The sequence below is a fragment of the Uloborus diversus genome, chromosome 4 (assembly GCF_026930045.1).
Source record: "Uloborus diversus isolate 005 chromosome 4, Udiv.v.3.1, whole genome shotgun sequence".
In the NCBI taxonomy this organism is placed as follows: Eukaryota; Metazoa; Arthropoda; class Arachnida; order Araneae; family Uloboridae; genus Uloborus; species Uloborus diversus.
Window position 1 is genome coordinate 136,612,588 of NC_072734.1, and position 15,208 is coordinate 136,627,795.

The window sequence follows — 15,208 nt, forward strand, 5'->3', positions numbered from 1 at the left end:
GTAGGAAAAAATAGGAAAAATAGGAACTCTTCGGGGTCTGCAGATGCAACAACATGTGAGCGCAAAAGGTTAACTATTACAGGCAAATATTGAACCTTTCTGGTACATAATTGACCATTTGATTTCAACATTGAAATGATAGGATTTTCTTACCCTTTTGGTGCATATTAAATTATAAACAAAGCATATAAAACCAATGATTAACACAGAAACAATGTTTATAAAACAAGGGAAAAGTGAATGAATTTATTACTGATGAGAAAATGCTTCGCAAAATAATATTCACAATATGATGTGTAAAATTTAAATAAAAAACATACAAAAGATCATAAAATTTTAAATGCTTCAATATAAAATACTTCATATTAAGCTTTTCACTATGTCATATAAAAGTCTAAAATGAGATGTCATGTTTCTCCAACACTTTGAGCACTGGTCCTTTGGTTTTCTTCCCCTTCTTCTGCCCACGATGAAACATTTGTTAGATTAAGAAATTTAGTGCAGTCATTTACTTTGAAGATTCCCAGCAACTGATCCGAAAGTTCATTCATAACGTTGCGCAATGAAACAACTACCAACTGAGCATTCTTTGTCTGCTCCTAAACAACAAAAATACATCTTTTAATACACTGCTCAACTAATTAAATATACAGTGTAATCCCGATTTAACAATTGTCAAGGGACTGAAAAAAGTTATCGCTAAATCAAGGATATCGTTGAATCGAGGAGCATAGATATTCAACAGTCAAATCCAGACCCAGTGAAATGTATCATTACATTGAGAAAATTGTTAAAGCGGGTATCGTTAAATTGAAGTTATACTGAATTAATGCTTTAGAGTTCTTACTGAAAGTAGAATCTGCCGAAGTTAAGTGGGGGGGGGGGGGGGGGATTCTGTCCTCCAAAATATTAGGGGCTTTACTATAAAAACAATGCAAATGTCGTGTAAATAGCTTTCAAACCACATTTCTTTTGGCGAGTCCCTCCAACCTCAAGGTTCGTTTCCACGTAAATTTTTTTTCTAACTACAGCACTGAGCAGAATTATTGGTTATAAAGTGTTATCACATAGGTAAAGGCTGAAGTAAATCAAAAAGGCACCGCTCTTCAATGGGAAAAATGACTAAAAAACCAGCTGATTCATTAATTTTTCATTTGTTTAAGCAACACTTAGAGCAATCTGCAAGAAGAGTTCCCTTAGACTACATCTTATGTGTTTAAAAAGTTTAATGTTACGAATTATTTGGGCATGCTTTTACTAATGTTGAAGCATAGGTAAGTCTTTTCCTTTTTTCAAAATCAAGCAAATCTTAAACAGCAATAAAGTCAAACTTGTTTTATAAGGACTTTGCTTTCAATGAGCCATTGATTATAATATCAATAAATCACTAGACCCGGCACTGTTTTATTGAAAATGTTAAAACCACTCTGCTTTTAATATTACACTTAAACAACAACCCTGAGTTTAAGTCATTTTTGCACATTCAGTGCATTTTGATCCCACATAAGTAATGGCATTGTTAAGACGATGGAAAAAGAAAAAAAAAAAACACTTTCAGGCCAATTAAAAAGGGATTGCTAAAAGTTGGACCGAAAATTTTAACAACCTAAGAAATAATTTTTGAGCAATTACGACTGCTTATTGTTTTCACTCAACCTCAGTTAATTTTCCCTTGATTTTGGTTTTCTATGCTTATAAATGCAAACTGCTCTGGTCCAGGGGTTTCTGCAAGCATGACTCTCCTCCTGGGGGCAGTAGCCTCTATACTCCCTGGAATCTATTTTATTTATACTTAATCCTCTTGATTTTACACAATCTTCTTCAGACAAAAACGTAACCAGCACTCAATCTATAGCTTGCAGCCCCTGGCATTAATTTGACATCTATAACTCAAATCATATGTTTTTTGCAGTTATGACTGCAAAAGGAGCCATTTGAAAAAAAAACAAGAATCCCAACGAGTAGAGTCTTACCGCAATTCAGGATTATAGAAAAGAAAATTCAAATGCAAAAACTCATTTTTTTTTTTTCAACTTTTAAGATAGATTTTCAATTTTGGACTGGTCACTTGTGGAAACTCTAAAAGTGAATGCTAGCAGAATAAGGAGAAAACAAAAAATGAATTTTTTTTTAAATTATGTGCTTGAAGTAGAACTTGTATTTCTTTTTAATAAAAAAATTCTAGAACTTTTTCAGGAGTTAAAAAAATTTTAGAAGACATTAAACACATTTTCTTGGCAAATAACTATCCAACTAAGAAATGTACACCTTTAAAAACATCAATATTTTTAATCAAATTCAAGGCAGATTTAAAATCCAACAACTGCTGATCATTTACTTTCAGGTATAGCATAAAGTCATTCAGAATAAGTTTCATTTTGTTCTTCTTTCAACTAGATTTTGATGCTTCTTCAAATTTAAATGGGACATAAGGCCAAATTTACCATGCTTGAAACATCAATCAGTTTACAAGAATTCTAGCACCATTTGGGGCCTTGGAGAGTTCTGGGAGTGGAGAAAAATTCAAGAAATATACTTACTTTTAAGTAGTACGCAATGATTGCAACATTTCTTTCATCAAGAGCAGCATCAATTTCGTCCATCACATAGAAGGGAGTTGGTCTGTAGTAATGCAGAGCAAATACTAAAGCCAGTGAGGCCAAAGTTTTTTCTCCACCAGATAAATTACGCATATATTTCCAAGCTTTTTTGGGAGGACGAACACTGTAAAGAAAGCAAAATTTTACTTTGAGATGTATATAAATTTTATTTTTCAAATTTTCATACAATATTCTCTTATGATTAATTGATAATTACTTTCACAAAAAGCAAAACCAACGGCCCAATTAGGACAACCACAGACTGCAGTTTCTCCCTTGTTTTGGACTAATCTGTCTGGAATAGCCATAATCGAGCTTTTGAGGCATGTGTCCACTTGTTACAGCTGACATTACCTTCACACTGTTAGCAAACATTAATTTTGCACACTAGCAAAAGCCAGGAAGTGTGTTATGGCTCTCAACTTGCAAAGTGAAAGTAAAAAATTAGAAAATAAGCTGAGCAGTCTGAGCACCGATTAGATGGAAAAGCAAACTTCCGGTTTACAGGCGAAAAATGGACCCATCTATTACTTTTGTAGATGTGTGTTTGTCATTAAATTAAGCAAAGTCACATTCAAACAAGAGGAACATGTGCATCAAATTTTAACTTTTTCCCCTCATTCAGATAAATTCATCTTAACTGGACGTTTGCCAATTCCATAAAATCTGTGGGCAGTCTGTAAGTTATAGACCCAAGTTGTGTGGTTTTGGGGAATCGGTTAGTAGTATGGTGAATTTTTAACGAAATGTAATCATGCAGTCTGTGTGAACAGACTACTGCTTAAGCCACACAGCTTAGAGCAATATATCAGCATACTGCTGAAACTCGAGATGGCACGAAGTGCAATCTGGTCAAAGCGCCGAATATCAAAGTTTTGGCTGCTCTGTATGTTGAGTTTTAGCATTCGCCTACATCATCAATAAATGTACACATCATCATGTAATTCTCCATATATTTCAGTACTCTTAGTTTTTTTTCAACATTTTCAGCTTTCTGTGTGTGTGTGTGTGTGTTTTTTTTGAATTAATATATACTACCAGTAAAGATTTTACTTTTGCTTTGCACGGGTAGTACCAGAAAAGCACATGTTTCTAACTTTTCATTAGAATAAGTAATATAAAACATTATTTGGAATATTAAAGGCAAGCTCTACAATTAAGTTCATGATTATACTAGGGATAGTCAATAAATAACCGGGGGCTATGAAACAGATAACAAACAAGACAGAGGCTATAAAACAGATTTCATTCCACATTCTTCAAAAATACTGACCGAAATTGTTTAAACACTTATGCCACTGGGAAAGTTCCACGCTCATAAAAGTCCTTTGGTTGCTGCTAGCACCAATTATGAACGCACTCCTTTACTTCATCGTTCAAATGAAATCTTTGTCCCCGAAGTGCCTTCTTGAGTTCCCAAAGATGTGGCAGCATATGGGGATGGATTTGGACTGTAAGGGGGGTGGTTCGAGATTTCCCACTTTAATTTCCATAAAAGTTCTTTTTTTGCATTGGCTGTGTATGGTCCGGTTAACTTTAGCGTGCTGTCATCCTGTTGCACAACAACACTAGAGTCGCTGGAAGAAGAGCTCTTAGAAGTGACAAAGAACGAACAAAACCAATGAAGATACTGACATTGATGACTCACAAACAAAAACTTTCTCACTGAAAATTTTGATTAATTCCTTGACAGTGAAATGATCTTTGCGATTTGTTAGCGAAGGAAGATCTCGTCATGGAAATAACGCAAGTGATCACTTAAGAAGTAATGCCCCACAAAGAGCTCCAGAGAAAAATTAATTATTGACTTCCAAAAGAATATCATAACCAGCTCTTTTTATAAACACTGAGTTAACTCATGTTTTACTTATGCACATTGTGCATATGTATCGGAATAAGAACACATTAATTAATGTATGAAGTATTTTGTTTCACCTATGGATATGGAACCTAACCTGTATTTTAAGGCTAATAAGTCTTAATTTACGTGGAACATAGCCCCCGCATAAAATTAGGGTCTACTGTATTTCATAATGCCTTACTTACCCGAGTTTAAATCAAAGGCTTAAGAAAATAGTCCGTTCAGCCATGCTTAACTTATGCCCCTATGAAGATGTTGATCCTTACTCATTAAAGTCTTGCTCTAGTCCCTCAAAGAGCCTCCCCAGAGTCTATTTCTCTTTTGACCTTTCTATCCATACCACTAAAAAGGACTTAATCTCAACTCATCTCAGGGATGAAAACAGCCCGAAGTCAAAATACAAGGGTTGAAAATAATAGTCTACAAAAAGTTATAAATGTTTAAGCGATAGGATGGCATAGTAGATAAAAATGAGCAAGTGTTATGGAAGTGGATGCAATCGGATTTCGAAATGCATAAACGCCGACACTTTCTATGTCATTCTCGAATCTTTTTCCCTCCCCACCCACGAAACGAAGTTCCTTTCTTCTTTCTACCTTAGAAAGAACATGTGAGTCAGCAAAAATCCTGACGGGAAGAACAGATCACAATCAATTGCCTAAAAATGAAAAAAAATACAAAAAGCAGAAAATCGCGGATCCGCAGAAACCATTAAATTCTTTACAGACTGCAGTAGACTGGACTATTATGCTGGTAGTGGTATCTACATTGAGAAACCGGGAGACAAACGCTCCATCCCTGATCCTAACCCTGATTTGTCATCAGTCTTCAAAAGCGAATTAATCACAATTGAGCATGGGCTTGAAGCTATTCTCAATGCTAACAACTTCACAGACCTCTGGATCCTTTCAGATAGCAACGCCTCCACAATTGGATCACAGTAGAAGATAGATCAAGTATTTCTATTCTTCCTATGAAAGCCTCTCGAACTACAATTTTATGATTGGCAAGTGGTCATACTAAAAGGCTCTCGTTTTTTGAAGGCAGAAAGATCTTTTCAGCCAGCTCAAAGTGCCAAGCTCAGATACCTTCTGCTGAGCACATATTGAACTGACTTTCAAGAGGGGACATATATTCTTCTACTCTTCTTGTCATCGACTTTCTTAAGGTCAACGGCCTTCTGGACCTTGTCTGATTTTGCCAGACAGCTGGAGGATATGTCACAACAAACAGATATCTTTTCAATAGAGCATGAAATATTCAGCAATTAAGGAGACATGAATTTATGGGGAAAAAAAACCTATCAAAACATTTTAGTTCAACGTATAAAGAGTAGGATTTGTAATTGATAATAATTCTACTTTCAAGACAATCTATACAGCAGTTATTTCTAACAATGTGAAGGTAACTACAAAATTGGATTGGAAAATGATGAATTTCCACATAACCACAAAAAGGTAAGAACATGAAAATCCTCCACTTCTGCATTAAACACTCACACATTATTTCCATTCAATACAAACACAAAAAATAAATACTAAACTAATATATAGAACAGTTCTTTAACATTCAATCACTTACTAAGCACAGTAAATATGTGATGGGGAAAAGAGAAGAAAAATGACTTAAATGCATAAATAATCAATATCTTTTGAATCTAAAATTAGCATACTGGTATTCAATCCCTTCAGCAAAAGGTTCAGCATTTTTAACCGACTGGATCTCAGCATCTCCACCCAATGTAAGCATTTGATATACTTCCCTCAGCTTGTTTGCAATTATAGAAAATCCGGCATTGAATTCTGAAAGACGCTTGTCTTGAAGTTCTGTTAATCTAAAATTCTCTATATTAATTTGATGGGTAATGGTATCAACAAGACTTTGCTTTTCCAAGAACTGCTGTTCCTATTAAAGAGAGGAAAAAAAAGGCAAGATCATTAGAAAGAACAAACTATAAAATAGAGTTAAAAACAGCTATAAGAAAACACAATCAATAAACTGGACCTTAAATCTTTTTAAGAAAAGTTATTTATTTTTTTAAAAAATTCTTTATTTATTTACTTTTCACAAAGATACAAATATAGCTGTTAGAGTATATTTAAAAATAACAGCAGTCAAGTTTGACGTTGAGATATTGATAAATAATTTTAAAAAGGGATGCATTGTTTTAAATGCATTTCTTGGATGTAATTATGAAATAGGAAGTTTTTTATTTCCAAAAAAAAAAAGGTTGGTTTCATTGTCAATAAACCTTAATCAAATGCTGTGAATACATGAAAATTTGTTTCTGTGTGTCTGGTGTGGGGTTTTTAAAAGAATGGCATAATGGAAAACAGACAGGGTTAAAATTTAGGTAATACACTAAATGATGGGTAGTCCAGCTGAATTCTGCAATAAATATGGAGTAAACACAAAGAAACCTTTTTTCAAAATCATTCATTACCTTAATCCGAAATTCCTTTATGGCAGAAAAATTTGGCTTTATTTCTTCCATTTGAAGTTTTAAAAGATCAAGATCACTGTAAAGTTTACTCATTGACAATTTGCTGATGTCATCTGCTGTTAAAGTTGGAATATCAGTACTATCATTTTCTACTTCATTCAACTTCAATTTTGTCAGCTACAGAAATTTTTAAAAAAAATAAGCACATTTAACAACGTATTATACTATCAACAAACATTGAATACACAAGTACAAAATAAATAAACATTTGAACAATAATTTTAAGCTAAATAAAATTTCAAGTTAAAAATTTGAAGTGAAAATAAAGATTAGAAGAATGCAAACTTAAAATATAATTTAGGGTAGGTTTAAAAGTCCCCCCCCCCCCATCAACATTTGCGTAACATACCAATTTAAGTATTATTTAAACTTGTAAATCAGATACAGTAGACCCTCATTTTATGTCGTTTCATCTGTAATTGGCATTACAAACAGAGAAAACTTTTCCCACCTTCCAAAATTTTAATTCTTGAGATTGTTGACTACATACAAAAAGTCGTATTTTGGAGGGATAACAAAAGTGAGCTTGGTTCACTGTGAAGATATTTTTCTTGTTAGCTCAGTCAATGAAGGTAAAAAAAAAAGGCTTTGTCGCAACTAATTTTGGGAAAGCTGAATTTTTGCAGGCTGTTAGCCCCATAAAGCATACACTAAAAAAGCACTAAGTCCCGACCCCCACCCCTCTTGCTTTCCTCCCTCCCCCCATAATACATTGCAAGAGCAATACTATGATTATACGCTTTTCATGTTGCAACTAATTAAGAGAAAATTGAATTTTTGTAGGATGTTAGTACATAAAGTATATACTAAAAAACAAAGTCCCGACCCTACCCTCTTGCTTCCTCTCCACTCCACTCCTTCTGAAACATTGTAAGAGCAATGTTTCGGAATGATCATACAATTACAGCTTGAAAATTAATGATGATACCGGAGTATTTCTTTTTTTTATTTCATTTCATACAATATTATAAACCAGTGGTGCCAGCAGGCCACATCCAACACGCAAAACAAGATCCTTGTGACCTGTTGTTTTGCAAAATGTTATAACTTAAGGAAATTCGTTGAAAGCTGAATTTTTGCCGGATGTTAGTACATAATGTATATATTTAAAAATTAAAAAAAAAAAAAAAAAAAAAAAAAACCCACTAAATCCGGATTCCTACCTTTCTTGCTACCTATCCTTTCAAAAACCTTACAAGAACAGTATGTGCTTAGTGTTCAAAAACTAATGATGTTACAAGGCTTGTTGTGTATATTATTTTACTCTTGTCAATTTATTAAACAAATTATACAGTTTATATATACATCTATAAAATTGTCCAAAAACCAAAAAAAAAAAAAAGTTTTGTTCTGGCATTTGGAGTGACATGTGTATAGAGCAGTCATTGATGAAATCTTTTAAAATCAATAGGAGAATTAACTCATGGGAGAGGAATAGCTCAGAGTACATTAAATAAATGGGCTTTAAGGAGCACCTTCATTTTTACGACTAATTGAGGCTATTCAATGTTTTCTAGGAATGAACTACAGCAATCATCAGTAACATGTAGAGCTAAGAGAAAGCCGAAAATCAAGGGACCTACAAGATATGTCGAAGTTCAAAGATTGGTAGAATCAGCATAACCTTTTTGCTTGCAGTTCTAGTGAACTGATTTCTCTTTCGACGGGGTTGATATGCGACTCTTCAGTTAATAGTGTGGCGTAGAAATCCGTACGATTCTGGTGATTCTCGCAAGATGGCGCCTTCAGCACAGGCAGCACACAGAAACCCCCTTACACCCCTTTTGGAGAGAAGCAGTTGGGGTGTCAAGACGAGAAGGTGACGTACACGCTCTGAGCTCTGGCAGGAAAAATGATGTCGTCCCACGGTAAGAGTCTGTTGCACTCCCTCTCTCCCATATAGCTGTATTGGGTCATTCCATGTCAAGTGATCCAAAATTTGGGAAATTTTTTCCCTCACCCTTTTGTATTTCTTTGAAATTTGGCTCATCGATTGTACCCTTTGAGGTAATCAAAAGTCCAAATTTTTAGATTTTTATCTCTATTATTTTTTTTTATTTATGACATGATTTTTCGAAAAATCCTCTTTTTTTCATTGATGCTTGAACATAAAATGGACGATAACTCAGCACCAAATATAGATAGAAAAATTTGGTAAAAAGCATTTTAAAGTACATTAGTTGCTGTTTAATGGGATATGCAACATGACTAATTTTAAAAACATTTTAGTTTTTAAAAAATGAAATTTAAATTTTAAATTTAAATTTTTCAGAAAAGGTATAATGATTAAAAAAAAAAAAAACTCAAAAATTTGTGTGTATTTTATGTTTATTTGTGCAAAGTTTCAAGTTGAGATCTTAATGGGATCATATTTTTATGAATTTTTAAATAAAATTTGACCTATGAAATAATGACATTTTTTTAGATTCTAACTAGTTAAATAAGGGGTTATTTTACTGGGGATGGTCTAGTAAGTAATGATTGATCATGACTATGCTTGAAATGAGCTGAAATAAATTTGTAGATTGGTAAGCCAGGGGTCTGGCCAGAGGGTATTTGGGTCCGTTAACGGACCCTTCACAAAATCCCGATCAAACAAAACTGACCTTTCACAAAATCCCGATCAAACAAAACAGACCTTTTACAAAATCCCGATCAACCAAAACGGACCCTTCACAAAATTCTGATAAACAAGAATGGATCTTTCACAAATTGTTTTTTGAAGGAGCAAATCTGAAAGCAAAATAACGCATATTAAACCGATAATTTCAAATTAGAGGGATCAGCTTATACAAAATCTGCTAATTTTGCAAAGAAAAAAAAAATGGCACTCTTGTGATGCTCCTGCAAGCGATAAATTGCTACTGCCAAATAACTATAATGCTTCGTTAAGTTACCGCCCTATAGCCAGGGCTAAGGCAGAAATACATGAAATACACCACCAACTCAGTTAATTCCAGCCGAGGACTGCAGTTTCATGCTTCTGGTCAGTGCTAATTCTATATTAGCAACCAGTTTGGCACTCTTGGCTTCCTTAAGAGGTTTTCCACTTCCAGCTCAGTTAGTCCTATCCCGGGCTTATGAGTGCTAATAAGCACGAAACTGCAGTCCTCGGCTGGAATGGACTGAGCTGGGGGTGTATTTCATGTAAATATAATGCTTGTTTGCTTCTTAGAAAGAAATTAACAGCTGGAAATAAGTTTGGTTTCAAATAATTTTGTTTGTTTTATCACAGCTAATTAGCAGCGGTGTTGTTGTAAACTTTTCTGAAAAGGCGTTTGGTAAGGACTTTTCTTCCCGCTGATGATTTAATAAACAATAATAATATATATCAGCGAAATGAACTTAGAACTGCAAAGGGATCGTAAGAGTGGGGAAAAAATGTGATCGCTTCAGATAGGGTTACCAACTTTTAAAATTATCGCCATTTAGCATCTGGCGTTAAACCTTTATAATGACTTGATTAGAAAATATTCTCATCATTTTACCAGCTTGTCAATAATTGCGTTTTTATGGTGCGGTGCGATGTTCAACTGTTATTTTGGGAGAAAATTATATGGGTTTGATTTTTCGATGCTAACAAGGATGACTAACTTTAAATAAACTGTTTTACTTGCCTTTTTTTTTCTTTAGATGTCTACATTTTGAAAAATACGATCTTTTAACATCCGTTATATAAGAATCATATTTTGTTCTTTTTTCAAGCTAACTTCGTTTTATTAGGATGCAAATAAATGAAAAGTCTATTTTTGTTAGAACACGCACTTTAAGTTTTTAAAGCAAAATTCCATTTTCTTTTATGAGTCACAAAATTAAAATGCTGAATCAATGGTTTAATTTTATTTTTCTTTAGCTGTGTCCACAGATATTAATGATATGTTTATTATAGGACTCTAAAATGCAATTTAAAAATAATTTTATCAAAAATATTTCTTTTACAAGCCGTTTTTATACCTTTGATGCCTTCACTTTGAGAATTGCGATCTCTTTACATCCGCTATGGGATTCCGATTTTTTGAATTTTTGATGTTTATTACGCTTTGTTAAGAAGTAAACAAATAAAATTTCTTTTTATTTTTGTTAAAATCACGGAATTTATAAATTTTAAACGAAATTCTGTGCTTTTTTAAGAGTGTCTTGGGTCAAAAAGTTAAATGCTGAACCCCCTCGTCTGAATTTTATTTATTTATTTGTTACAATTATTTTAAATGCTGTACAGAAATATTTCACACCAGCACCACTTTTAATCTCTCTTTTTTTTTTAATTTTCAAAATGTAAAAAAATAAATAAATAAAAAACCAAAATGAATAGTAAACTTATTAAAAGTTGGTAAATGTTCTTACTTAAAACTAGAAAAAGCCCCCCCTCCCCGCACCACCACTTTTATTGTTTTTTTTTTCAAAACTATTTTCAAAATGTAAAAAACAAATAAATGAATAAAATAAAACAAAATGAATAGAAAACATATTAAAAGCTGGTAAATGTTCTTCTTTAAAGCAAGACAAAGTACATAACCCCACCCCCACCCACCCACACATACAATTAACACTATACTAGTACCACGCCTCACCTGATGTTTTTTTTCCAGACCAAGTGTTTCTTTTTCAATTCGAACTTCACAAAGTGCATTTTATTAATTCACTATCTGATAAGGAAAGTTATGATTCATTTCATCCCCTACCCTTGCACCAACTTTCGATTTTGGAGGGAGGAAAGAAATAGTATGCCCCAAAATCATAGCAAAATAGGAGTGTTCCCCCCCCCCACCCCGTGTTGCTCCATTCTTTTCATACTAAACTAAAAATAAATCTAAGTATCAGATCATATGTCTGTCTGCATAAAACTAACTGTCTTTCTACAACATTTGGAGAGCAGCTGTTTTTTTCTCTTCTTTAATGCTAGTTTTCTTTTTAATTTCAGTTGTAAAGGAGAGCAATGCAGTAAGATCTATTTATACATATATTAAAAGCAGTTATAGATCCAAGAAATTTTGCTAGTTTGAGCATAACCTTCCGTGTTGTTAAGCTTCATTCCAGATTGCCCCCTCCCCTCCCCCTCTCCCCTACCGTCCCACTTTCCGAAAGAAAAAAAAGCTGCAAATGAGTGGTTCTATTTGTCTGTTCAAGTTTTTCGGACTTTTAGTTTTTATGACCCCTCCCCCCCTTATAATCCTTAGTCACTACTGATGTTTAGCAACGTGCGTCTCGGCTTTTTTTTTTTTTTTAATACAGTTTTGAAAAAAAAAGAGATAAAAAAAGGTTGTGTGGTGGAGGGAGGGGGGGGGGGTCTAATCTACAAATTCATGTCAGCTCATTTCAAGCATAATCATGATCAATTACTACTTACTAGACCATCTCCAGTAAGATAACCCCATATTTAAATGGTTAGAATCTGAAAAATGTCATTATTTCATATGCCAAATTTTATTTAAAAAATCATAAAAATATGATCCCATTGAGATCTCAACTTGAAACTTTGCACAAATAAACATAAAATACACACAAAGTTTTGGGAATTTTTAAAAAAAAATCATTATACCTTTACTGAGAAATTTAAATTTCATTTTTTTTAAATTAAAATTTTTCTGACATTAGTCGTGTTGCATATCCCATTAAACAGCAACTAATGTACTTTAAAATGCTTTTTACCAAATCTTTCTATCGATATTTGGTGCTGAGTTATCGCATATTTTATGTTCAAGTATCCATGAAAAAAAAGAGGGTTTTTCGAAAAACCAAAGTGTCATAAATAAAAAAATAATAGAGATAAAAATCTAAAAATTTGGACTTTTGACTACCTCAAAAGGTACAATTGATGAGCCAAATTTCAAAGAAATACAAAAAGGTGAGGGAAAAAACTTTGGATCACTTGACATGGAATGACCCTATTAGTCTTGCGAAATGTAATAAACTAACTTTCCCCTTTAATTAGCGTTCAGAGTTAATCTAAACCTGTGATGGCTAGAAACATCATCATAACAAAGACACAACACAATATCGGATGGTCCTCCATTACAATAGTAATGAAGCATATAAAGTCGGCTTGAAAGAAATGGAAAAAAAGGTGGGAAAATCTTTCAATGAAATAAAACTACACAGGAACGCAAGCGAATTTCAAGTCTATCAAAGTGAGGTGTAGAAGTTTCAATAAAATCTCAGCAAATATTTATTAGAATTATTTGCATCTGTGACAGCCCTGTTAAATTGAAATCTTATTTTGAGTTTGAACTAGCATCGCACCAACCTTCATTATTTGACCATACATTACTACGAAAAGGTGCAAAGGCGGCTTTCATGAAACTATTTGAAGATGGGATTGTTCAGAAAACCTTTAAGGCAAGTAAAGCAGTTTTTGTCATAGACGGGAGACATTAGTTACATGCAAATTTTGGAGACTAAAAAGCACTTTCAAGGAAATAATAGAGTCATATTTAAAACACATACTTGGTAACTATGGAAATAAAGTGACAGTGGTTTTCAATGCGTATATCAGTGTTAGATTTATATTTTTAGAAAGAAATTATTTCTGAAAAACTTCAATGAATGTAGGGAACTGTGGTTCTTAAAACTTTTAAAATGTTGCAGTGCTTGGCTCTGTTGAGGCTCCTTCTTTTCATTCAAACTTTTCAAATTGAGTAAAGGGAATTGAAATGGCTAATAGATAGGGAAACTCTTGATACTGTTTACAAACTTAGAAGAAGAAAAATAAATAAAAAGAACTTACCTTGGCATTGATGGCTTTGATTTCTAATTTTTTTTCTGATTCAAGAGCTTCTAAATTTTTGAGTTCATTTTTTCTTTCAATATCTAGTAGCTTTAATTGGTGCTCTTTTTCATTGATCTCCTCAATTCCTTTCTTAAGATTGGCTTTTTTCCCTTTGAATTCTTCAATTTGTTTCTAAATTGATAAAATATTAGAATAAAAAATGGGCAGGTTTTAAATAGAAACAATGCAATTTATATAGGGGAATGTGGGGCAAAGTGAAAGGTTAAGTGGGAAGGTTAAGATGACAGAGTTTTTTCAAAATGAACAAATCAGAAATTTGTTTTGAAAATTACAGTACACAAAGAACATTTTATTTTATAATAAAACTTGCATTGAAACAGCATTTTTTATTTTTGGGAGTTAATTTGAGCCTTTAATAAAAAAGTGTACATTTTTCACTTTTTTTTTCCATGGGGCAAAATGAAAAATACGATATATTTTTCCAATGAAATATTTTCTATTCTAATATTATCTATCATTTTTGATTAAAAAAAAAATCAATAAATAAAAGGCTGAATGAATAAATAAAGAGATAATAAAACAATAAACAAATAATTAAATAAATTAATTAATATATGAGGAAAAATAAATGAGTGAGTAAAAGAATGAATGAATAAGAAAATAAGTGAATGAATGAATAAATAAGTGAATAACTAAATGAAGGAATGTAAATGAATTAATGAAACCAACTATTTTACTTTGCCCCGCATGTACTCGACTAATTATACAATTTCTTTAAAATACAAATAAGCTTAATATTAACTAAATTAATACTGCATTGAATATTAGGAGGTCTCAATTAATATTTAAAATGTTAATAACAAGAGCTTTATCATTTTATAGTAACTAAAATAATTTTTGACTTACAACAAAATATTACAATATGAGTATCAATTTTTAAAATTACATGTATTTCTAAATGCTTTAATCTTCAGCGGTATGTTTTTCCTGACAGGAATAGACTACATATAGTTAAAATAATAAAAAGCAGAGTTAATATTTCACCATTTCAATTCCCATGTTCCCCCGCATGAAATACACCGCCAGCTCAGTCATTCCATCAATGATTGAGATTCCATCACTGACTGAATGATGGAATGACTGAGCTGGCGGTGTATTTCATGTATTTCTGCCTTAGCCCTGGCTATAGAGCCGTAACTTACTGAAAATGCAATTTATATGTTTTGGGGTAAAAAAAAGTGTTTATTCTTTAATGGTGTGTAATTTTTTAAAGAGAAATCTATCTATTTTGTGCGTTAATACATAGCAACATTATATGTTCCACACAGAGATCGGATAGTTGGGGGATAAAAATGTAAATTAGGGAGAAGGAGTTTTTTTCCTGAAACTTATTTTACTGACTTATTTCTGTTCCGAAAAATTAAAAATTTCCAGAATAAATAAAATAAAGTCCAGTAATTAATAATCCCTGTACTTCAAGTGCTACTTGCTACTTTTCTTACAAAAATTCAAAATTT

At 32.7% G+C, this 15,208-nt stretch overlaps 1 protein-coding gene across 1 annotated transcript in view; it reads right to left on the bottom strand.

The window, feature by feature from the left end:
• Nucleotides 1-242: 242 nt before the first annotated feature.
• Nucleotides 243-15,208, bottom strand: part of LOC129220849 (structural maintenance of chromosomes protein 4-like) — a 135,482-nt gene continuing 120,516 nt past the window's right edge. Inside the window, exons 22-26 of the mRNA XM_054855280.1 lie at nt 13,689-13,862; nt 6,905-7,081; nt 6,134-6,366; nt 2,541-2,724; nt 243-599 (exon numbers count right to left, since the gene is read on the bottom strand). Coding sequence (XP_054711255.1) covers nt 408-599; nt 2,541-2,724; nt 6,134-6,366; nt 6,905-7,081; nt 13,689-13,862 — 960 coding nt within the window. The 3' untranslated portion in view covers nt 243-407. The remainder of the gene's footprint in view (nt 600-2,540; nt 2,725-6,133; nt 6,367-6,904; nt 7,082-13,688; nt 13,863-15,208) is intronic.